Here is a 26,322-nt window from a genome sequence, read left to right as displayed (position 1 = left end):
TGAATTAATACCTGTTAGCATATTTTAGAAAAACATCCATTCGTGGTTTTAAAATTGTCAGTGATAGAGAATCTACCACAAAGCTTGGTAAGTTATTCCAGTGGTTACGTTCCCTTATTGTTAACAATATGTGCTAGGCTAAATTTGTCTAGCTTCAACTTCCAACCATTAGCTCTTGTTATACCTTTGTTAGCTAGACTGAAGAACTTTCTCTTATCTTACTTAGGGTGGGATCCACCAACGTACATAAGCACCTAAATCCCAGACTTAGGTGTGTATATCCCAATATTGACCACAAACACCCTCTAACTTTACTTGGCACCTAAGTTTTTCAGGATAACAGTATGCGAGGTGCCTAAACTTCTGCCTCTTGGCATGGGCACTGCTGTCTCACTCTAATTGTCCAGGTGCCTGTCTTATCCCTATGCCCCAAACTGATCCACAAACATGGACAAGACAGGCATTCGGCTGCCTCAGTCATGTACAGGGACCAATCCAGAGAAGGAGGTGGTGGTAGGGGTAGTGCTCACCTGATAACTTTAGCCTAGTGGTTAGAGCACTTGTCTGGGATGTAGGAGACCCATGTTCAAGTCCACCCTCTCTGCCAAAGGAGGAGAAAGGATTTGAACAGACAGCCCATTTCTGAGGAGCACACTCCAACTACTGAGCTGTGATTTAGGGGGGGCTCCCTCAGTCTCACCTGTTGAAGCTACTGCATAAATTATGAGAGCGATTGCAGCAGGGGGACTGGATCCTGGGTCTCCCAGATAGGTCCCCTAAACACTGGACTACAGTGTCATTCCTGCTTGCTCTCTGACCCAATGACTGTTTAACAGTGGAAGAGCCAGGGAGAGGGTGACAAGTGATGACTCTGTTTCTCACTGTGTGGAACCTTTGTCAATCTTTTAATCATTCTCATAGCTCTTCTCTCATACCTCTCCAACAGCCTTTTTGAATTGTGGACACCAGAATTGGACATGGTATTCCAGCAGTGGTCATAACTGCAGTGGTAATGTAACCTCTTTACTCCTATATGATATTCTCCTGTTTGAACAGCCAAGCATTGCTATAGTCTTTTTGACTACAGTGTTGAGCTCATGTTCAGCTGTTTATCCATCATAACACCCAAATCTCTTTCAGCGTGACGGCTTCTCAGGATAGAGTTCCCCCATCCTGTAAGTATGGTCTGCGTTCTTTGGTCTGAGATGTACAACTTTCCACTTGGTTATATTGAAACACATATTGTAGGTGTTCATCTATCTTACCAAATGATCCAGCTTGCTCTATTAGAGTGACCTGTCCTCATTATTTGCCATTCCTCCAGTCTTTGTGACACTTGCAAACTTTAATAGCAATGGATATATGTTTTCTTTCTGGTCATTGATAAAAATGTTAAACAGTGTAGGGCAAGGGTCGTCAATTCTTTTTTGTTAAAGTCCAAATTTCTTGGTCAAGGTATCGTCAGTGTCCAGACCCCAGGGAAAATGAAAAAAAATATGAATAATGATAAGTAAATAAAGAGAGCTTGAGGTCCATTCAAAAGCATCTGGCAGTCCAGATTTGGCCTGCAGTTTGCCTATTGACTACCCTGGTATAGAACCAAGAACTGATCCTTGCAAGATCCTACTAGAAACCCATCCATTCAACGGTGATTCACCATTTACAATTACATTTTTAGCTAGTTTTTAATCCACTTAATTTGTGCCATATTGATTTTGTATCATTCTAGTTTCTTCATCAAAACGACAGGTAGTACCAAATCAAATGCCTTACAGAAGTCTAAGCCTAGCCCTGTTACCTTTATCATCCAAATCTGTAATCTCATCCATAAAGATAGTGTTCGTTTCACAAGGTCTATTTTCTAGAAACTCATGTTGACTAGCATTAATTAGGTTACCCTTCTTTAATTTGTTATTAATCCAGTTCTGTGTCACCCATTCCGTTATTTTACCTAGGATCAGCATCTGGTCATCCCATTTACTCTGTTACAAACATTGGCACACCATTTGCCTTCTTCCAGTCCTATGGAACTTCCCCAGTGTCCCAAGATGTATTGGAAAATCATCCTTACTGGGCCAGAGAGCTCCTCAACCAGGTCTTTGAAAACAAGCAACATAAAGAGCCTCAGTTCCAAGTGGTCTCTTTGTTATCAGTGTATGAAGACACTTAACAAGATTTATCATTTGTTGTAAGACCTGCCAGCTATGCAGTAGGTGGGTACCATACAAGTTAACAGTGACTCCAGCTGGACTCAGTTTATTCTCTTCCTTCAAGTGGGTACTCAAAACCATTTGGCTTCTGTGCAACATGGAGTAGTTACTTCTGTACTTACTTCTGTAATGGGTCTAATCAGATGTGGTCTCCTCATCAAACATATGTCAGTAAACTGGGGTGTGTGTGTGGCAATATACCGAGAAGCTGTAATTACTGCAGTCTAACTAACTTTCTTTAACGTACCTGCCTGATATTTTGGTGCCCTGATTTGCTGACCTATTATTTATCTCCTATAAATTCTTCTTATATTCTGTTCCTCTTCTTAAGGAGGTCTGGTTGTTGCATGTAAAAAAGTCAGCTAACTGATAAAAGCCTTCGCCAAATTTGAGCTGAGCATCTGGCATTTGTGTCCATGACTATCAGCAAGCTAAGGAAAATCCAAGCCAGTATTCAGACATTACTTTCTGGCAATTGAATTGCTGTGTTGTTTCTCTTCTACATTAGCTCAAAGATCCTGATTCATTCTTTTTAACCTTGTAGGTTTAATGCCATAACAATCAAAATAAGGAAAAACAAAAGCTGTGCTATTTTCCTTCTATCTCCTGTTTAGTAAGCAGTCTTTTTAGATAAAGGACTGCAGAAGTCACAAAGGCCAGAGATGCAACAAGTCTAGAAATTAGGCAAAATGACCTGCTTTGTCTTTGCATTATCTATAAATATCATGAAAAAGGCCATTTCAAATGCTCATCTGTAACTAGTTAATTATTTCCTGGGATTTTTTTTTTTAAACCAACATCAGGCAAAATTTACATTGTGAAACAAACCATCCATACAGCGTGCATCATAATTAATGTTTAGCAATTTCACACTAGCAAAAATTATTAAAACTTCACGACTCATTAATAAGTAAGTGATCATAATCGCTTAATAGAAAAGGAAACTGAGCTAATGATAGCAGTGCTGATTAACGTTTTTGACCTTAAGACATGAAGTCACGCAAAATTAATATCATTGGGTGTTGAATGTAAAGTTATTTTCAAGTGTAGATGGTTTCTATAATCACAAAAAAGCAACTATACAAGTTTTGGGTTCTGCAGCTGCAGAATGTTTCAGCTCTACTCTTCTATATTAGTTTGCAGCATGTTTAACGAACTCATTGACATGTTTCAAATGAGTACATATGTGTCTCATTTATAGTCAATATTGGAAAAAATGTAATTATAGTCTCACCTTTGGGAGCTAATCTCAAAACAATACTTGATGTGCCAGAAAAAAGGGGCGTTTTTAGGGACTACAGTGTATGTTTCTTTTTTTTTTTTCTCCTCTCTTTCTCTTCTTTTTAGTAACGATGAATATTTTGATGTCAGGGTAAAATACCATCCAAGAGAATAATAGAGCACAGAGTCTAGCTGTAGCCTAATCACATGTCAGATATATAAGCAGCACAAGACAACTGTTCCTGGTGACAGATGTATACCTGGAAGAGCATCTTCCTCAGATTAGCAGCTGCATGCCTCCAGTGCCCACTGGGGCTGCACCAACTGGTGGCATTTCACGACAACAAGGAGGAAGAATACACCAATCTTTTGATTGTATAATTTGAGATCTAAAAAATAGGGCAGTATAAGTGCTAATGTTAAAAGGGTGTTTCATGAAAATGGCAATACGTTTAAAATGGCACATTAGCTGCGTAAGGAAAAAAAGTCCTCATTTTCACTGTGGAACTTAATTTTTTACATTTTACATAACTGAAGAGACAAATTGAGTCTACAACGGAAGTCTCTGGGATAGGATTCAATAGTTCCCCACGTGCTAATTCTAAGATTGTAAAAGGGTGTGGGACAAATTCTTCCATAACTTACACACATGCAGGCCCACGGACAATGAATAAGTGAGCAACCATGACCCTGTGGCTGTAAGGAGACAACTTTCTTTTCAAAGCATGTACTTTGAGGGCCAGTGCTCAAATTCTGTTCTCCCTGCACACGGCAAGCTCTCGCTGGGGGCTTCATGTAGGTAGGGCGATCAGAATACTGGGGTAACAGTGCCGATCTGAGAGGAGACTCCTGCCTTCCGTTTCTTTCTACATCAGTGTTCATTATTTTCATAATCAATGGGTACAGCAAACTCTTTTCCTAATAACCTATTCTAAATGCTTAGGTCACCTACATTTTTATTAATACTTAAACCCTAAGGCATTGCTCATTTTTTTAACAGTTAAAAAGTCCAAAATTCAGAAAGCTTGTATGCATGTGCACAAATGGTTTTGGACTCAGATATAAACTAGGTCTTATTGTTACCTGATTCCAGCATGCAACAAAGGGTGACTATCATAGTTCACTTAGGTTAGTAATATATTTACAATCAATGACACTACAGAAAGCTTGCATTATAGTTTTCTTTTTCTCACTCTGACACATACTTTTTCATCTCACTCTCTTTAGCATTTTCTTAAATTCTCTTCTGAAAGCAAGAGTAAAGTGCTGCACTTGCAAACCTGGGAATAAATACCTCCTGTTTAGCCAACCCCACTTACCGTGGGTTTTATTTATAATAGCTGTTCAGAAGATTGTATCCCAGGCGCTTCAAAAGCAATTGCCTACAGGCCTTTATTTCATAATGGTACAAAGCATAAATGTGTTTTTATGAACAATTTAGTGAATTATACTTCTACGTCAAACAGAACCTGTAGTATCCTAACAAAAAAGAAGCTTTATGCATGCAATAATATTGGATTCTTCCCCTCCCCCCACCACCCCAATTTTAGCTCATTCCTGGCTGTTGCTGTGTAATTTTATGTAATTAATATAGTTAAAAATTTGTGGCCATGCTGGGTAGAGTTGTACTTTGTTTTCAAGTCCATATACAAATGCATATTGCCCAAAAAACCTGGATTTATTTTTACCAAAAATTGTTTTGGGAAATAGCACTTTTCTCTCTGAACATGAAACCGAACAAAATATGAGGCTGACTATAATGCAGAAAGGACTTCCTTGCCAAAAACCTATGCAAGACTGTGGACTGGTAGAAAGATTGGGTTGGGCATTTTGTGTGTGTGAAGGGAGAGGAAGTACACGTTTATACATCCGAGTCAAAGGATCTCTTACTGATTTTCTAGCACATTAGAGGCCAAGTGTTCAAGAAAAAGAAGAGCTCCCTACCTCCAAGTTAGAAATCCTTCTGCCATTTGCTTCTCCATTCCCATATCCTTATACTTAGCTGGCAGTATGCAGTCCTCTGTCTTTGCTCAGAAATAACTGGACTATAATTACTAGATGCCTTCCAACAGACCTCTTCATCAACCAACAGAATGTAAACTCCTCCACCCATTTAAAAATTTCATTTAAATCCCTTCTTAGTCATGAACACAGGATCAAGAGAGAAATACTTGAACTCTCTTTTGAGTCCTATCTAAAATACTGCAAATAGGGAGATTTTTTTTAAAACCAGGTCAGCCTGTCATAATTGGGTGTGCTTCTACTAAGTGTTGCAACTGATCCTATGATTCAATTAACTTTTTTTTAGCCTCCGCCTGCCAATCTATTTTATTTTATGTGAAGATGTGGCTTGTTTGTCTAGCTGCTAGGCAGGCCACATGGTAAATTGTCAACTGACGATTAACCCCCACTATCAGGGTCAAGAAAACCAGAAGGAAGATTTGAGAGGGAGACTATAAGTTGCTTTTAAACGTATCCAGCGGTTCAGCGATATGAGTTTGTTTCCACATATCCCTGGAGAGTTTGTTACTCAGAATGCCAGGCACTGGGATGTGCCACTCTTCATACATCATTCTTCTCAGATCCTTTGTGTCCTCGTCTCCTCCATTGACTATGCATCTTTCAATGCAGAAGCCCATCCCTAAAACCCAACTGAAATATTTCCATCCCCTCTCTCTAAAACAAACTTGTTCCAAATGATCTCTACTTTCCAAGGACTGACACAAAAGAGAAAGACTGTTGTTAGGGGGAGGGGATAATGGGGAAAAAATCAAAACAAAAAGTATGGAATGAATAGGACAGATACTAACCATTGCTCTTTATGCATTTTTTGTTGCATCACATTCCTCAGCCTTTGTTAATAAATTATATTAATTAAGATTTTAAACTCTTTGAGATAGAGACCTTGTCTTCTTTTTGGTAAAGTACCTAAGTATCAGATGCTTGACAGTACACTCAAGCATCAGTAGTGCATTCCCATACCTGATAGAAAAGTTCCAGCTCTTCCAGTGTGATGCTGTAGCAAAAATGGCTACTGGTATCTTTGGATGAATAAAAAAGGGAGAAGTGAGGAGCTGTAGGGAGATGATTTTATCTGTGTATGCAAGTGGTGAAACCAATACTGGAAAACTCCATACTGTTCTGGTGTCAACATCTTTTAAAGGATGTGAAAAATTGGAGAAATAGGGAAAAGAGCCACAAAAATGATTCAAGGGGTAGAGAAAATGCCTTACAATGAGAGACCAAAGCTAAACAGATCGAGCTCTTTACGAAAAAGAAGACTGAGGGGTGCCAGTGCATAAGTACCTTCCTGGGGGAAAAACACCAGATACTGAAGGGCTCTTTAATTTAGTGGGAAAAGGTAGAACAAGAATCAATATCTGGAAGCTGAAATCAGAAAATTCAAATTGGAAATTAGGCACAATTTATAAACAGTGCAGGTGATTAACAAACAACCAAGAGAAGTGGTGGAGTCTCCATTTCTTGAGGTCTTCGTATCAAGCCTGGATGTCTTTCTGAAAATAGGATTTAGTCAAACAAGTTATTGGACTCCATACAAGCATGGCTAGGTAAGATTCAAAGGCCTGTGATATACAGGAGGTCAGCCTAGATGATCTAATGGTCCCTTCTGGCCTCAAACTCCGACATTCTGAAGTGACCCCTTTTTTTAAGGCAGATCCTGGCATGTGCAGATGCAACATAGAGAGGGCAGCAGCGTTTTTAATGTGGTATGTGAAAGCAGTTTGAAAATGAATGATTGTAGCAATAATGTTGCTGTTTTCTAATTGGGTCACTAACTATACCAGGGCATGTGCATGTGGTGTCCTAAAAACTTGTTTTTCTCCTTCCTTCTACCCATTCAGGGCACTCCTCATTCTGGGAATATTTAATTTTTCCATTTTTTGGAATGACAGCTATATTCTTCTTATTCCTTTTCAGAGTCCTGAGTCTCTGAAGATGATCTCTGGGCTTCTGCTTGTCGTGTGTCAAAAATGTCCCTTTTTCTGCAGGTTGCAGGAGATGCTCTGTGTGTTTGTGAAAGAGAGATACCATGGACAGATGACCAGTGTTGTTCCTTTCTCTCAATCATTTCCATTTGATGTTCCCTGCTCATTGCATTTTTGTGGGCCACCATATACCAATTGCACGGAGGACTTTTGAGCCAGGAAATGCACTGACTTTTAAGGGCATTGTCTTCCAGAGCATAGCCAAATGTAGAACAAGAGAAACAAAAAACCCTTAATGCTTTTCTTTTAGAGTGTCAAAACTGTCCCTTTCTGGAGTCAGCCAAGCCAAAACAAGTGACCCATACAAAACCACAAAACAGACTTTTTTAATAAAAAGAGAGACCAATGTTTATTGGGTGGGATTTTCTTCTGGCTATGTACAATAGTCATGTGTGAGCATGATGCCAACAGAAAAATCCAAACATCACGAAGTTACTTCCAAAGTCCAGACAGTCCAAACAGCAATATCCTTAGCTCAAATCTAAGTCAACATGAACAGTCAACAATGGGGTTTGATTTTGTTTTTACAACAAAGTACCTGGCAGAATGACTGTGAGAGGACCTGACATATAGTAACCTACAGTGGAACGTACAGAAATCCATATGACAACATATAGAAAATTTACACAAGATAACAAGGTAAATATTTGTATAAGAATTTCCTCAAAAAATGGAAGCAGGGATAAATCGATGGTATTGGGGGAGGGGAATGGAAAAAATAACCTAGGCAGTTCTCAATTGATAGACTCTATTCACAGTGAAAAGCAATCCTTTTAGCGCCAAATACCGCCAGTTACTCGGTCTGCATCCCTCCTCTCATCCCCACTCAAACCCTTTATCAGCCTCAAATAATAAAAATATTTTAAATCCAGACTTCATTCTATTTTCCCTCCGCTGTAGTTCTTGTCAACTTCTATTATGCAAAAATAACACGAATTTAGACATACCTTCAGCTAAAAGAAACACTAATTTATCTTCCCATCATGAGAAGGATTAATCACAGCTAATCACATCAATCCCAAATTATGATACACATAACATCATATAAACCCCATTCAGCAAACTCAGTGGCAGTATCTGTTGGGGGAGGAGGGAACAAAGGTATAAAAATTGGCAAAAGTCGTCTTCCAAGTCATAGTGCTCTGATGCCATTTCTTCCACTCTTTGGCTTTAGGCTGCTTCCTTCTTAAGCAGAAACACTGCAGTGTCCATGGGGAAGATGAGATGTTGTATATATGCCCGATTACTACAGTGAACTGTCAGCCTAGCAAGATATGGCTATGTGTTGTTTAGGACCATATTTTTCATTCTCGTTACCCCTAAATCTTTTTTCTGGTGTGTGTGGGGTGGGGAGGGAGATGGTGATAAACAGATTGCGGATCACATAAAACAGGATTCTGGACCCCTGAAAGATGCACTCAAATTCAACTGCACGTTGCATGATGGAATTCCATCTCTAGCACACGGGGGGAGGGGAAGGTGTTCTCTGATTTGCTCACTTAGGGATAACGTGTGTAACTTAATATTGTGTAGAGGGAACACAGCACCTTAGCAATTAGCTGTGGAAAAATAATCCCAGTTTTCCCATTCTTCATGCCTGTGGAAATTCTTGTTTCCCCAGCCACTAACGCCTGCTTGCCATACTCATGGGAGCAATTCCCACACTGCTCTCAAGGGGTCACTGGTCTCACTGGGGCCACAGACATGAGTCAAACAAGCAAGATTTGGGTCTATTTTTCCACCGGCCTGTGGCTTCCGGATATTAACTTCTATTTCTTGGCCCTTACAGTCTGCAGTTAAAATCAACATTGTGGCCATCAGCCATCACTTCTGTGTCTTTCTGAGATCTTCCACCACGGCTTTCAGACTCCCGACTCCTCCTAGTTCACTCAGACACCCAAGATAAAAGCCTGACTTCGGTTTTGTTCTGAAAATTGCCTTATGCTTTCAGCAGGTTGCTGACTTCTGTGCTTGAAGAAGTCTACATTTCCCTGGGGCTCAGTAGATTTATCTTTTTAAGGTTCACAAGCGTGGATGGGCAAGCATCAGGTTAATAAACTTGCTCTATATCATGAACATACTGGGTGAGTGCCATTGAGCCTGCAGCCTGGGATGGGCTTATTTGTCAGTTTGAATCTCTAGAAAACACTATGCTAGCATGTTGTTTGTAAATTAATTTAGAGCTGTCTTTAATCCTGGAGATTAAAGTCCTTTGTAAGGGCGCAGAAGAGGTACAGTACAGCACAGCACAGTACAGGCCGTGGCTATGCTAGTTTCCCCACCCTTGGCCTGCTACTGTAGCTCGGGTGACATGTTCATTCAGTCTCTGTGGCTCATTCAGGGTTTAGCTTTTCATGTGAGACCTCTGCTTACTGCCCGTTTATATAACATGGACAGATGTCCACTAGGAACTGAACTGATTCAAACCAGCAACAGTGGTGAATGGCTCTGTGTCCCATTATTAAATCCTTTTAAGCCCTTTTTTACCACCCAACAGATTAGTCGGAAAAACTCAGGGGTCACCTACTAAAAAAGGAGAAAAATCGGGAGTAAATAAAGGATTCAACCAAAACCACGTTACACAATAGGAGATGAACAACAAGAATAAAATTGGCTACTCATTGTCCCTGTAACTGCAGATTTTTGAATGGCTTCTCCAGCTGTCTAGCTTGGTCGATCACAGAGCCACACAGACCTGTGTATCATTAGTGCTCACATTCAAAACCACTCAACACAAGCCAGAAAACATGGACAGTAGTGTAACGCCAAGATACCATCTCTAATTACCTACATTAATCTACCATGTCAACTCCCAAATCCACCACTTTGGAGAGGGCCTGAAGATAAATACAGCCTGATTCTGTCAAGCGCTGAGTCCCCTCAACTCCTGTTCACTTGTGTAAGAACTGAAGGCGCTCAGCAGGCGGCAGGAGGTGCTCAATGCTTCACAGTTTGGCGGTCTTTAGGGAGAAGGGTGGCTGAGTGTGACATTCTGGTGTTGAAGAAATCCAGTCACAGTTCAATACCTGACCCAGTTTCTTTGTGACTCTACAAATTCCTCCTTTTAGGAGATTAGAAAGCAGGGTAGAAAAATTCAGGTATTTTTGGAGTATTTAAGAAAAGGGAAAACTGGACAAAAGCCTTGTTCAAGTGGGTATCAGGTTTGGCTGTTCTATCTAGTCAGTAATTAACTCCCAGTGACTGAATGACAAAATTCAGCTATTGAGACCTGGCAAAGAGAAACAGCAGAAGCTGCACTGGTCTGGTCAAATGGGCACAGAGACTTAAAGAGCACATCTACACGGCAACAAAAAACCTGCGGCACTGAGTCTCAGAGTCCAAGTCAATTGACTCAGGCTAATTGGGGCCGCAGCAATGTAGACATTTGGGGTCCAGCTGGATCTGAGGTTCTCAGACCCACCCCCATCATGTGTTTCAGTGCCAGGGCCCAAGCATCTGCAATATTTAGCCACATAGCCTGAGCCCCACAAGCCTGAGTCAGCTGACATGGGCCAGCTGCGGCCGTTCTATGGGTCTTTTATTGCAGTGTAGACATACCATTAGAAGCAAAGAACTTGACTAAATGGTAACACATTATGCTAGACACCACAATCTATGTTGATAAGTGCCACTGAGAAATTGGTTGACCCCCCCCTGCTTTTTTCCCTTTAATTTATAAACTCCTTCAAGGCCAAACCTTGGAAGGTCTTTCTAATGCTTTATTTTACCTGGGTATGGTATGAGAAAGGACTGCATAAGGATTTCAGGCTTGGCTTTGTGGCTAGCAAGGTCACCATTTTTAATGTATAATCTATGAAGAATAATCTTTCCCTAAAGACAAAATATAGACAAGTAAAGACAGGGACTTAAGTTGTGATGGACAGTTACTATACTCAGCTGCAGAATGTGGTTAAAAAAAACAACATATCCTCAAAACTAAAGCTAGTTTAAAAAATGCTATGTAACTTGTCATCAGAAAAGGATGATTTGACAAAATTGAAATGTTTCATGGGAACATATTGAGTTTGTTGAAATTTTTCATTGGAAATCATCATAATGTTTCATTTTATATTGTCATTTTGACATATATATTGTATTATATATTACAATAATCAAAATGTTGTGACTACTATATTGAAGTCAAGATGCTAAAGTCAAAAATGAAAACTTTTGGTTTAATCAAACTGGTGAATAAGAGCAACCTTATCAAAATGAAATATTTCTATAAGATCAAAACAAACATTTCACTTCCTGAAAAGCTGCAAAAATTTGAATTTTTTTTTCTAATTCAGAATGAATCCAAGTGTCAAAAATCTCAACATTTCCTGCAGGATGGAAATTCTTTTTTTTTTTTTAACCTGTTCTTCTTAAAACAAACAGTGCCAAGAGGATTAGATAAAGTTGCATTTCACTGACTCTTCTGGTAGAGGTGATTGTCTCCAAAAAAGCCAGGGAGAAAAAGCTAAGTGTTCTTACATGAAGAGTTCAATAAAGACATGGAACATCTTGTTCCAGACCAAATTTATGTTTCACAGAAGAGAAGAATGTACTCAAAGAAAATGCTGAGCCAAATCTTTGGAGAAAAAATGGGAGAGTGGGGAGAATGACCTTCCAAACTCAGAAGAGAGCCTGAAATGGCCATTAATTGAAACACCACCAAAGGAGCTTAGCTGGTAAAATGGAGCAAACATTTAAAGATGAGAAATCTTTGTATTAATTTTTCCGCCAAGTTCCTTGGAAACAAATAATTTCTATTTGGGCTCATGTCATTTGTAGTGGAGGGTATGCATAAAGCCCTTAGAATCTGGGGCACATGACAGCGAATCCTGCTACAGTTTTTAATTCAGGCCTCTCGTAAGTAAATGTGTATTATTCAGTGGGTTAGATCCAACATTGTAGTAAATAAAAACAGTTGCATTTTATGAATAGCCAAATAAAGATGAACCATTTGGCTTGGACAGCTTATAATAAAGAAATAATATATACTAGATTAGGTCCTCTCATTTGCCCAGTGTTTGCTACCCATCTTAAAATGAGCTATTCCCCAGAATGACAATCCTCGACTCAATCCACCTACTTTCTAGGGTTCTGCTCTGTCAGCAATAACGAATTAGCAGCACGAGACAGGCCTGTCACATGACGGACCTATGACTGACTTCCCTCAGCACATGTTCTAAGCATCATTCTTCTTTACTGATTCCATCTACCTTTCCTCCCCGGATATGTCACTTTTAATCCAACCATCTCCAGAATTTGTCTGCTGTTACCCCTAGCAGTTACTCAAGGCATACTCTATTTCCGGTGTTTACACTCAACAATACTGGCCATGTCTCGTACAGCTTTATGTGCAATAGGAAACGTTACAAGTTTGAGGAAAAATAGCAATATTTCTCAAGAGAAACAGGGAGGGGCAAAGGCAAAATAGCCATGAACTGAGATTGGATTGAGATTTTAAGGGGTGCCTCGCTTTTTCTCCATCACCCCTAATGTAATAGTATTTTCCTATCAGGCATATTTTTTTCATATTCTTAGTCCATTGATTCAAAATGCAACAGTCCCCAAGTTATGAATGGACTCATTTTCAAAAAGGATGAGTCTTATCAAGATATCATTGCATAAAAAATTACTGGTAATAATTCTCCAGACAGAGCCTATAAAATGCTTTACAAATGATTCTGCTCTCCTGCTCCTCCTGCCTCTTCCTAATGACACAATATGCGTGAATTTTGCTCAAGAGAAGAGGGCCTATGAGCCAATGAAGCCTCAAGGACACATCTTGCAAGGTGCTGAGTGCCCTCCACAATCATTGACTTTAATGGGAGTTAAGGAGACCTTGCAGAGGGGATTCTGCAAGTTTTAAGATCAGACCCTTAGCATCTGACCAAAGTGGTGCATACGGCCTTATGCAGGACCTCTGTACTTGACAGAGTGAAATTTGCCTCCATATATTTCTATTTTTTTCTTTATCTACTGCAGTTCATAACCTCATACCATTTGTATATTAATAGCTTGGGAAAGTCAGACATATGTTAAATAGTGCAAAATGTTGATCATATATCAACACATTGTGCATTAGCTCTTTAACATGATGGGTTGGTTTGTTTTTTTTTAAAGAAACTTAAAGACAACAATCAGATATATTTAACATGAAAAGTGGCAATGTGTTTCTAATAATTCTAATGAAACTTCCTGTTTCATTATGTTAAATAAAAAGGATGGTGTGTATATGTTTATTTTAACTCATGATTTAATTTAAACATATAGCTTACTTAAAAACAACTAAGTTGGTTACATTTCCAATTTAAAGCCTAGGTATCATTAACAGATGGATCCTGTATTTGGATGGCTGCTTGAAGCTACCGTAGATATATTGATAATAAAAATGCATTGAATGAATACATGACATCCAGACTTAGTGTGTTTGCCTAGCACTCTGTACATGCAATTATAGTAGCTGGAAGGAGAAAGAGAAAAAGAAACAAGTTGCTTACTTTAGTACTGTAGCAAATTACTGTGTTGACAAGGTCACCATGCTAAATTGACATCATCCACGCCACATCCAACTGCTAAAAATCCACCAATATTTGCATAGCGATATCCGTAAGAACCTCTTTAAAGTGTCAGACTTGTAATTTTTTCCTCTGGTTTGTTTAATAAGCAATTTATTTTTAAATTAAGAATCCAGTATGCTTTCAATTTACACAGAAAAAAACCAGAGAGCTGTTTCCTGTTTTTGGTAGCCATGGCCAACTTTACAAAATGCAGTATATTTCTGTGTTATACACATAACTCTTGTTAAGTCAGATAAGCAACAATTCCTTTGGTAATCAGATGCTAATGAGAATTGTTGTTTACAGTATTAAGTGATCAATTGCTTTTATTCTGAATCACACTATTAAGAGCTATATTAATCAATATAATGTAGATAGAAATATTGTACTTAAAATAAATGTATAAAATCTTCAAAAGATATGCACTGTACTAGCAGATTATTAAAGCTCCATATATTATTTAACATTTAATGGGCTGAATGTAAATGATATTGTAAAGAAATCTTTGTTGATCAAAGAAGGGTTTAATAATTTTAATGTTTATGGATTTGTTTTGGAAATATTTTTAACTGGGTAACGTCAAACTTCCACATTATAATTCTGTATTCATTAGCATTTCAATAGATTATACTTCCAACTCTTTTTGACATAAAAGAATCTTTTTTCAAATCTTGGACCTTGTTATCTTTTTTCTTGTTGCCACTATTTTTCAATAATTTGATTAGCTTTTACAAGAAAAGCAACAGAAACCACAGGGGATTTTGTAGTAATGATATATATATATTTCTTCTCCAAAAGCAACTCTGATGCCTTTGAAAGTAACGTGATGTTTTTTATCAGTGCAGAATTAAAAAGTAATGTTATCTAATTTGCTATGTTTAGTGGAACACGGTACTCTAGATGTCTATCAGAGAATGCTTTGAATCGTATATTATGTGACTCTAACCAACACTACAAAAGTGAATTTTAGAATTTCTTGCACTGCTTTTATTAGCTTGGTAAAGAGAAAAATCCCAAAGATGGATCATCTTTAGTATAACAATAGTTTAACAATTTGTTAGTGAGATGTATATTTTTTTACATTCCAAACAGCACTGAAGTCAATGATCTCTAGTTTGTATTTTTATTGCAAATGGCTGATCTGGACATTTCAACAAAACCTGAACACACTGTAAAACTATAAATTCAGCATGATGAACTCTCTGCCAAGCAGAGTTATCTTCTACTTTCTAATAAAAACAAAAACAGATTACTGTTGATCATTTAGACATAACTGCTTGTAACAGTCACCAAGCCATCACAGTTAGGTATATAGACAGCCCTTAGGAGACATGCTGCCTATTTGATGACATTTAAAGCTTTAAAGAATCCCTTCTAGATACTGCAGAAAATCATCATGATTCAGCATAGGCTGTTGGTGTCACCGAATGAAAACAAAAGTGATTAAATCACGTACACTGGCAATATTGCCATTAAACCATTTATGGGCCCAATCTTGCAAACCCTTATTCATATCAGCAGTACCACGGGCTGCAATGAAGGTACTAGTGTGAGTAAAAACGACTCACATAGGTGAGGTTGCATGACTGTGCCCATAATTGAAGTAATGGTCCCTTTATGTGTTGATTTTAGCAGTATAAGAAATAATGCGCAATTTCAATTTCACATTTCTGTATTGTCCTATTTTCAGTCTAAAATGGTGTGATCAGTGAGTGAAGGCATAAAGCTACTTTAACTGTTAGAGTTGATATACTATGTAAATATAAGCAGATAATGCTGTTTTAGTAGATGAAATAAATTGTATGTCATTTTTATTAAACCAACAGTAAAATAACTAGACTGTATTATTACAATAGAAGTATAGAAGAACAACAATTGTACAATTGAAACTTTTTAGCAAAATTTGTTTCTATTATGTATATCCTCATAAATTTAAATAAATTTAGCATTATGAAGTTTTCACAATGATTGCTTCTTGTTAATTTAAGGAATTTTCACCCCTCATTAAGGCTAAATGTAATTTAAAGATAAAAGTACTGGTAGAAACTTTGATATCACACTCTGTTTTTTTATAAGATTTTAACTGAAAGTTGTACATTACACCTGTATGTGACTTATAATGGCTTCTCAGCAGGGACTGCAGAACCACTTACATTACATAAACATTTAAAGAGGAGAATGCTAATACACTGAAAGAGTTTAACATCTGTAGCAATCTATCAAATGAAGACGTTTCATGAGGTCCACTCTTTCACCATGTGACAAAAGCCTGGCATCCTTGTTAGTCTGAAGTTCATTTCATTTGAAAACCAAAATAATTAAATGAGATAAATAGGATCTTAAGACAACTGACGTCTTCCTTCTCAGGTAACGCCAGAATTAAAATAATACTACAAAATCCAAACAGATTGCTTTACAGACAAATTTACATACCGTCTTTTTCAAACACTGCATGCCCAAAAGCCTTTTGGGTTTGGAATGGAGCACTGCATCAAGTATTTCACAAAGCCCCTAAATATCACAAGAAGCTTTAAAAAAAAAAGAAAAAGAAACATTCCAGTTGAATGAGACTGTTTTAGCAGAGAGCTTCAACTCAGCTCTCAGAACTGGAATTTCTGAAAAACAACAGAGGACAGAAAACAGAACTTTTTTTTTTTTTTTAAACATGTCCTTTAGTAATGCAGCTACCAGGTTTCTAATGAACTTAAGAACAAAGAGATTGAGAGTGCAATTGTCATCAATATGAGCAGTGTGCTTAGACTGAAGCTTGTAGGAAAAGCAGATGAATTCTCTGAAGATATGTGACTGGTGGAGACTCTTACTGTGTTTTCGTTCCCAATAGCATTCTGCAAGAGACAATACTCCTTGGTCACTGTTAACCATTTTCATTATACTGTAATATATTTAGACCCACTTAATACAATTCATCCTGTTTGTCAGTCCTTCCCCTCCTATTTCATGTATTTCACCATCACGAATTTAAGTATATGAGAAACATAAAACAGGATATCAAAAAGACAATGGTATTAAAATATAATTTGATTGTAACAGTCAAAACACTTTTAAGGGACACCGTCAAAGTAATCAGGCAAAAAGTATAAAAGAATAAGTAAAAGATGACGTACTTTGAGAGTGAACTCAGCTGGAAGATTTAACTTTCTAAAATCAAGCAATATTTTAAAGAGACCTGTGTTCAACATGGACATTCATTTTTAAAAAGCAGATGCAGGACTTGCTATGAAGTCTGTCTTCTGTAGCCAACAGCAAGGATGGTTTGAAAACTAAGCTTTGTTGGATTCCAATAGGTAAGACTGGAACCACCATCAGAAGTAGGTTTGGCCTACCAACAGCAGCAATGTTCATTTAGTTTCTTTTCCCATTTGCTGCATTTTTATATGCCCTGTGTTTTCATGATAAAAAAGTACTAATGCTACATACAATAAAGCAGTATCATATGCAGCTATAAATTACATGTAGTAAAATAACAGGACAGTATTAGGGGCAGATTGGCAGGTCATGTGCAGATAGGTACACCAGGGAAAATAGACAAGTATTCTTCAATCTATGGACCAGCAGAAAGATTACAGATTGACTCTCTTGGAAACTAAACTAATCTTCCACCTCTAGGGCTGGTCCTTATCGGTCAGGTTTGAGACAGGCTGGTGGAACAGCACAGAGAAAGGTTCCAAGTCTCCAGGGGCTGTCAATCTAGCTCCTAATGTATTACATAACTGTCATTTCATTTATCCTAAATCAGTATTCTGTCAGCCATAAAATGAAATCTGCTGTATTTCTGGGACTTGGTAAATGCCATATGATTACATGTTCTAGCAGATTACTAGCTAATTACATTTCCTAGGTGTAACACTAATTACTATTTGACCTGAAAAATCAGTTCTTGGGAAGCCGAGTGGAAAGAGGTCTCAGAGGGAATCCCAATAACTATGTGGGAATTAAAATGTAATTACCCCACCACTGCATGGTACAAGGGTAGTGGCTCCTGACTCAGGCAAAACTCCCTTTCTGATGATAACTTGGTACACCCAACCATGATGACATTGATGGGAATTTTGTCTGAGTAAAGAGTTCTGGATTGGGTCTTGGATTATTGTATTTCAAAGGGATATTCGTATTATGAAAAATAAAGTGCTATTGTAATATGGTCCACATTCTTACCTCATTAAGACAGAGTTCTGTGTCTATGGATTCATTGGATTTCCGCTTCTGTGCCTACAGACAAATGCAAAAGTTATACAGTGTATATGTATATTTATACATGTAATATGGATATTTCTGTTTGAATAAGTGCTTCTCGATTGTTGTGTTTCATATTAATATGCCTTTATAATAAATGAGTAGGAATCAAGAGCAAAGAGTAAAATAACTGTCTTGAAGTAACAATATAATCTCAGGGCTGTCTTCGTGGATGACGAGCCAGAGTGTTACTGTACAGCACAGTAGCTAGCCACTACATTTCAAATGATAGTTCATCAAAACATATGAAGGAATTTTTAATGTGCGGTAGCAGGGTCCACATGACCAGTTAGCGCATGGCAAACTGGTGCGCTGCAGACTTATAGCTTGGTTTACAGTGCATTAAGTCTGTGTAGACAAGCTCTTAGATAACATTTGCGGTTTTAATCCCTGCTGTAAATTTAAAATACAAATTTTGAAGCAGCCAGTAAGAATAAGGGTGTGAGGCACTCGTTAATACCTTGATGAGTGTCACAGAAATGCCTGTATACAAATCAAGTCAGTACTCAAGGGTCTATGTAAAAGCTTCATATGGTCCTGGTGAGAAAAACTGAATATGAACATGCTTTTTATTAAATCTTAACTAATACTAGTGTACCCCAATTAGAAAATATGGATTTGGACCAGTGTATTCTTAACTTTTAGGGAAAAATACACCGTATTTCAAAATGTTTTACTTCTAAATATTAACAGAATTATACCCAGCTGTTAAGATGACCAATACAAATGTTTTAAATAAAAATATATTAATGTCTGTGTCGTACTACAGCCACAGAGCCTGTTCTAGAAAGTTACCAGATTATGCAAACAGAACAACATTTAATTCCTTTTACAAATGTAACTATAAATCAAACTGAAGTCACTGGAGCCGGGGGAATAGATTCCGGGTGTCCCACCTCAGAGGTGAGTGCTCTAACCACCCAATTACACAGCCATTCTCCCTCTCTCTCCCTCCCTCCTTTCCCCTCCCCTCAATTACTTTTTCCATTATTTATCTACAGTGGAAGAGCTTCAACAGGAGAGCTGAAGGGAGCCACTCTTCAGAACACCCCATAGCTCACTAATGGCTAGGACACTCACCTGGGAGATGGCAGATCCCTGTTCAAATCCTTTCTCCCCCATAGGCAGCCGGGGGACTGGAATGAGAGGTCTCCAACATCTCAGGTGTGTATCCTAACCATCAGGCTAAAAGTTCTGAGAGATGTCATCCTCCACCTTGTTTTCTGTTACCTTGTCTTTAGGGGCCCAATTCGGTAGGTGAGTTCTGAGCATGGTTACCCGATTGGGTCCCACGGGGGAGTTAGGTGGAGGATCCTGTTTGTGCAATGCTCGGACTCAGGTGTGGGACTGCAGTGCACATGTGCAAAGGCAGAAACACAGGCTCCTACAGAACTTTTACTTCAATTTTTGAAGTGCTGAGCAAATTTTGGCACCTACAGGGTTCAGCGGCAGCAGCTGCTAGGCACCTGAGTGCTTTTGTAAGGCTAGCTCCTAGATGAAAAAAGAAATCTCTGGCAGTGAATTTTGGGTGCTATATGGCCAGATTAAAAATAACTTTCTCTGGTGACAGCCATGTTGATTTCACTCCTCACTGGCTTGCCACAACGAGAAACATGACAAGCAAGGAGAAACCACAGTGGAATCTAATCCTGCATTTCTTTTTCACCATATCCTTCCACTGAATCACATGGGAAAGCGGAGATTCAAAGAACACAGGATGAGATCTTGGGTTCTTACAGTATAAACTCTGGAAGGCCTTCTTTGATATCCAAGTCCATACGAGTTTCTGTCTACTGCCCACAGTGATATTTCCTAGTAGGTATCCTTGACTTGGGTTACAGAACACTGTTAACATTTACAACACGATTATTTCAAATTAGCTTCTGCTTTATATCAAGGATTACATTTTAACTTCTCTTAGGACTTAATATAGCTCTCAAAATGAAAAGAGAGAACAAAGTCATGTTCCTTTTCCACTACATTCATCTTGAAAAGTAACATAACCAGCAAGTATATTTCCATTTTAGAAAACAACTGTTTTTAGAGTAAAATCAACCATCAGCTAGAATCCGAAAATCAATATCAACAACAAAAGCTTTCCAATAATTTTGATCATCATTCACTAGCTCTAATTTGGGAAGAGCTATCTATATATTTAATGGGAACTATTTTAACAACAATTACTGCATTTATTCACCTGCTTCATCTATAACAGAAATTCTTTCTTCCTCTGGATTTTAAAAATGTAATTTTATTAATAAAGGGACCTTTTCTCCCACTGAAGTGTAAAGGATAATGTCTCTAATTCAAAAATAAAACAACACTACACCTTCTTTATTTTGGGGGAAAATTTTGCAGGAAAAAAATTAGCTTCCAGGCTGAGACATTATCTGCCAACTTTCAAATTGGAAGACTAGATTTTTACTGCTGAGTTATAAACCTGAAAAAAATGGATTATATATAATGGAAATGCTGGCATAGGCTGCATTACTATAATACAACAGTGCCTCACTAAATCACAAGTAACTTGGGGGAGGGGAGGGAAAGAACCTGTGGGCAGAATTGTGCAGAATGGGAAGCTTATGTCAGTAATTACATCCTAAAGGAAAAAAACCTTCCTGCCCCACTCCTAGGCACAAAGAGAATACAGCAAAACTGGTGGTGGGGTGCTTCATGGGAAAGGATGGTCTTCCACGGGGAGCCAAGTCAGGGCTCAGTCACTATATTGATTGTCTTGATGCACATGTGCACACATTCAAAAATGAGAAATGATGTACAGCTCCATTATCTGTTTCTCTATAAAATATTGCAAAATCTTATATAAGATAAAGAGGCCTGCATCTCTTGCATGCTGTAGAAGCAGTTCTGGTGCGGGAATCTCTGCAACTCAAGGAGGACTTGGGGGAACAGAAGTGTATCTTATGCAGGCTACTGTGGATCCAGTCTCAAGGACAGTGTAATTCCATGCCCGGTACCCAGGTAACAGGGTTTGTCCCTAAGGTATTAAAAGCAGCCTTTTCAATCAGAACAAAGATAAAACACATAATTGATTAATAAGACTATATATCAAAATTAGACTTATTTTCAAGGCTTCACATAAGATCTGAGCGTGCCTTAAGAATGTTCATGAGAATTTTTTCACTAACCAAAATAAGAGCAGGATTGGGCTCATTAAAAAAAAAAATCAATGGAAAAGAAGTTTAAAAAAAAACAAGAAAAAATGGTCTGGGATCTGTGCTACTGGCTAAAATCAAATCTGCCAATGATTCATACACTCAGCTGTGGCATGCTACTGACTGTAAAATTAACAGTGACTGACCTAAAAACACCCCAAATTACCGTAGACATTTTCCCTTTGTTACTACAAAAACAAGCAGTAACTTTGTTTAACTACAATTCATAAAGCCCATCCCTCAAGGAAGGATTAGGAAGGTTTGAGATGGGTTGACAGGTAACTGTGGCTTTGGAGGAAACTCCTGTTCGGTTGGACTCAGAAATTCTGGCCACTCTTAAGAAGCGCCTCAGCTATTTGTGTCATCAATCTTGCACGGAGTTACCCTTTTATATTTTGTAAAATGTGCCCCTTAATTTTGTAAAGTTACTATTGTGGAAAAGCAAAGAATCGTATTTAAGAACTTGAACCGTCATGAGCTGTGTGTGATGAAATTTTCATCACATCGCACATCTGTTATGAGTCTTTGGGAAAAGAAGAGAACAGTGCAGTACTCCATCCTGAAGAGTCAGAGGCACAGAATAAGCAGCTGATCCTGCAAACCACTATCTCTTTGGTAGTTTGGTCTTCAGGTTTCATGAGGGAATATGTACCTCACAGGTCTCGTTTAGTGATAGGCAATACAGGTATAACGAAGACAAATACATATATTTTATGCTTCTTTTCAGGTCATTTTAATGGTTGTGGCTTTGACATTCTCTCAAATTCTTGACTAGCTATAAACAGTCTTTAAAAAGAAAGAGAAGAAGGAACCTCCCCAAATATCCTGTTTAGCTCCACTCCTAAAATATTCATAACAAATGACATTCCATGTTCTTTTTGTTCTTGTCTAGGGGTGATTAGAGATTTACTTATGCAACCAACCGGTTTTTCTAACAGTGGGACAAAAACAATAAACAGAGAAATGCGCAGAGTGTAAAAATGCAATCAGTTTAACTCTTCTGCACTTACTGTGTGCTAGCTACATCTATCACACTTGTCAATACTATTTTCTTATTAGTACAGTGGTACAACGGTATGCTGCAATATAAATTACTTTCAGTGGGGAAAACAAGCAAAGTGCATGTCAGAGGAAGAGTCTACTACAAAAAGGATCTAATTCAGCATAAAATAATTGTAAATTCTGTGGTTCACAGCCTGGGTGCAATGCTATTTAAGCTTTGTAGATTTTCACCATGAAGAAGCCAGACTTGTTTTTTTGCTGAATCTGCCCCAAAGATGCAATGTCAGAGTATGAAACTATCTGTGGTCCTTCTGCCTAACAGTGCTACATTTCTATCATCCCATTTGGTATAGTAAGTACATTTTAATGGTAGATATTGCCAAAACATTTCTGGTATTAGTCTTTAATACTAGGAACAAAATAGCATAATAAGCATCCAAACACAAATTTCAGCTGGAAGAAACTAAACAAAACAAACAAATTATCCACTTGTGTTTGAACCCACAATAGGGGAAATACACATACATGGTATCCATTTAATCTCTAGACTGCAATTTATTAGTATCTCACACCATTATTAGCCAGTCAATTAAAGTCCTCGCATTTGTTTCCTAATTCTGAACAGCAATTACATGCAGTTTGGTGTCTGTTCCAAAATTCCTGAGTTTGCCCTCTATGAAAACCCATCCCTCATTCTACCCTGTCACAGTCACTATAGCTGGGCAGGCAGACATGGCCATGGTCATCCTCCCTCTTGGATATTGACCACTGGTTAAAGTGTCCACTGAAGAAGAGCTATGTGTAGCTCAAAATTTTGTCTCTTTCACCAACAGAAGTTGGTCCAATAAAAGGTATTACCTCACCCACCTTGTCTCTCTCCTATCCTGGAAAAAACACAGCAACAGCAACACTTAAAGCCCCCTTCTCCCTGACAGTTCTGCCAATACCATGTTAGAAATCCTGAGATTAGCTTAAAAGTCATGAGATTTTTATTTATGTATTTGTAATAAGTATTTGGATCTTTTTATTTGCCTGATGGTGGCTGAACCTGTAGGACTCACATTTTCACATTTCTCCACAACTATGAGGACCAGAAACCTACTTTAAAAATAAACAAATGAAGGGGATAAACTAACATAATCACTTGACTCCAGGAGCTTGGGTTTCAGAAAAACATCATATGTGAAATCCTAGCCACATTGAATTCAATGGCAAAACTCCCAGTGACTTCAGGTGCGCCAGGATTTTACCCCAAATATCAGGAGACTTGTGATAACATAGCAAGTATTGGTATTGCTACCCTCTAAATTTGATAGTAAAGCTAGCTCCAGGGTGCAGACATCTTGGGTGAGGCAGTAGGAGTCTCACTGCCACCCTGTTCAGGGCCAGCCATAAATTGGTCCTTAACCAATATGGAACTGCTCTGAAGCCATTTGTATTTTGAAAGTAGTTTCAGTTTTGAGGTAAGCTTGTGGATGGGATTTCATCATGGATGACCACTGAAAACATATCCAGTTTCTTGTCATCTTATTTTTGTTATTGCTTTTAAGGCTTTGGTATCCATTCGCAGCTGTAAGCCATTATACAAGTTCCCAGACCTTATGCTTGCATTGTGTATACCCCGAAAGATCTGGTGTAAATAATGGAAGAGATACAAAGAACAAATACTAAAGAGGGTACAATTTCCCAAAATGGCATGCACACCTCTGTGTATGTGAACTTTCACATGAATGCTCTAGTTTGCAAACATGCTTTAGTCATCTTATATGTGCGTGCGTGAGTTCCAATGCCAATAGGTAGCTGAAACCTGGCTCACCTCCATCACCCTCTGCTATCTGGGCACAGAATGTTCATAAATCCCAGGGAAGGCAGATTACCTGCAAAGTTCCCTTTGCCCCTCCACACAGGGAATCCTGCTGTTTGTGTTTGCGTGAAAAGAGGCATTTGTGTGCTCAAGTTTCAGGAGTCAGGCAACTAAGAAGAACATGTGGCCAAAGCTGCCTGGTAGATATTTTGTCTCAGGATTTTGTGGAAAACAAATCCTCCCTGCCTGTGCATGGCCAGATACACAGATCTTCAAACTCTTTTCAAGCAGTTAGTTTTTGAGTGAGCATGGTACAGAATGCAATACACAGGCTAGTCCGCTAAAAATGACTTATCTAGGATCTTCTGAATATCTAACCTTATATGGTGGTATAGTAACAAGTTATGGGTTTGCTTTCCTTTTCACTCACTCATTTATTTGAGTCAAATGAATACATATTGCTCTAGATTGCTGCTTCCTATTTTTAGTGGATATTATGCAATGTTCCTAATACTGTCTTTTTATGGATTTGCCTCCAGCAAACATTTCTGCATTAAGAAAGGCAGAGAAGAAAACAGAATACTAAAAAGTTTAGACAGAATAACTTTTGCTAGCCTAATATCCTAACAGCTTAGGCTACTTGGGTGTTTCCCCAGCTATAACACTGAACACCCTGTAATCCAAAATCTAGTAGTTTGGGATTTTATTATTATAATCCATCTTCCCAGTGATTCTCTTCTGCCATCAACCCAGTGGACTTATATACAAGTTATAAGTTGCATCTAGATATTGTGCGCTATAATTCAGTTAAAGAAATCAAAAGTGAATATAAAGCTGTCAAAGTCCTGTTGAAAAGCCATAGTCATATTTTAACTGTAAATAAAGATACTCCATGGATGAAATTCTGAACCTATTGACTTTACTAGGGGCCAGGATCTCACTCTACTTGTCTAAGCACTAGAGTGATACTCCTGCTTTCAGTAAACCTATAAAGGTACCCATATATCCCGTGAGAGGTTACACATTAAATGAGGTAGTCACAAGCTAGTTCCCATTCACATTTATCACAAAAATCTCTGCACGATTTGACATGCTTGCTCACGACTGGCAGTCTCTGCTTAAGAAGAGCCTAGGACTGGCCTAGCAGGTCAGGATTCAGCAGCATTGGGAGAGCTAGGTGAGGAAATACTCCGGTTTCCTGCCAAGGCTGGCCATATGATCCACACACAGCTCCACAGTGCCAATGGAGGGAGAAGCAGAGTGGGAAAGCAAGGCCACGAGTTGCCTCCACATTCCAGCAGCAGGACCAGAGGGGAGGCAACTTGCAGGTCTGCACCAGGAGGAGAAAGCAAGCTGGCTTGTTTGAACCCCTATTTATGGAGGGACCTGAGCGGCTATTGTGGTACTTGTGCAAGACGCTGCCTCCTGCATGATGCCAGGCTTACGCAAGTGATATTAATGCCTCTTCCTTGAGCATTACATTCACTCAGAATTTTTAAGGGAAAAAGAATCATCATAAACATTTGTCTAGAGAACCTCCTAACCAAGCCTTTTTCAAGAAATTAAAATGTTGAGGATTTTCGCATTTATTAACCATATAGTAAACCTCTATATGTGCATGTGTATGTACTGTGAGCACATGTGCATACAGAATATAGTGGTCATCTTTAAAAACCTGACAATTCCCTTGAAGAGTACCTTAGGTAATTAAATGGAAGTGATCAAGGTATTTCCTACAGTAAGTATAGAGAAGTAAATGGGACAACTGCAGATACTAAGATAATCTTATCTATATGGTAAAAATTGGCAACTCATGTGACCACCACATCAAACATGCACACATCTGAATGCTAGTATATTTGTTTTGCTACATCTGTACTTATGTGACTATTCCTGTTGTGACATTTCATTAAATCACCAACCTGATTTAGAGATTTCTTCATAGAAGTAATTCAATCTTGAACAACTATGATTTAGAAGAACTGTTGAATTCTGCATTTATGGTCTCACACAATCCACTCCCATGAGGTGACATAGAAATGCTTTTTTATTTAAAGCACTTTTTCTCCATGCAGGTTTAAGATCCTAAGCCTGCAATTA

The 26,322-nt window shown here is 38.4% G+C and overlaps 1 protein-coding gene across 1 annotated transcript in view; it reads right to left on the bottom strand.

Moving 5' to 3' along the window:
* Positions 1-14,988: 14,988 nt before the first annotated feature.
* Positions 14,989-26,322, bottom strand: part of GFRA1 (GDNF family receptor alpha 1) — a 184,488-nt gene continuing 173,154 nt past the window's right edge. Inside the window, exons 8-9 of the mRNA XM_067537183.1 lie at positions 18,166-18,219; positions 14,989-16,835 (exon numbers count right to left, since the gene is read on the bottom strand). Of these exons, the coding sequence (XP_067393284.1) occupies positions 16,674-16,835; positions 18,166-18,219 (216 nt within the window). The 3' untranslated portion in view covers positions 14,989-16,673. The remainder of the gene's footprint in view (positions 16,836-18,165; positions 18,220-26,322) is intronic.

The sequence above is a fragment of the Emydura macquarii genome, unplaced genomic scaffold (assembly GCF_026122565.2).
Source record: "Emydura macquarii macquarii isolate MOO-44397 ecotype Brisbane River unplaced genomic scaffold, CSIRO-AGI_Emac_v2 contig_3692, whole genome shotgun sequence".
NCBI lineage: Eukaryota > Metazoa > Chordata > Testudines > Chelidae > Emydura > Emydura macquarii.
This window is presented reverse-complemented; position numbering and strand designations above follow the sequence as displayed.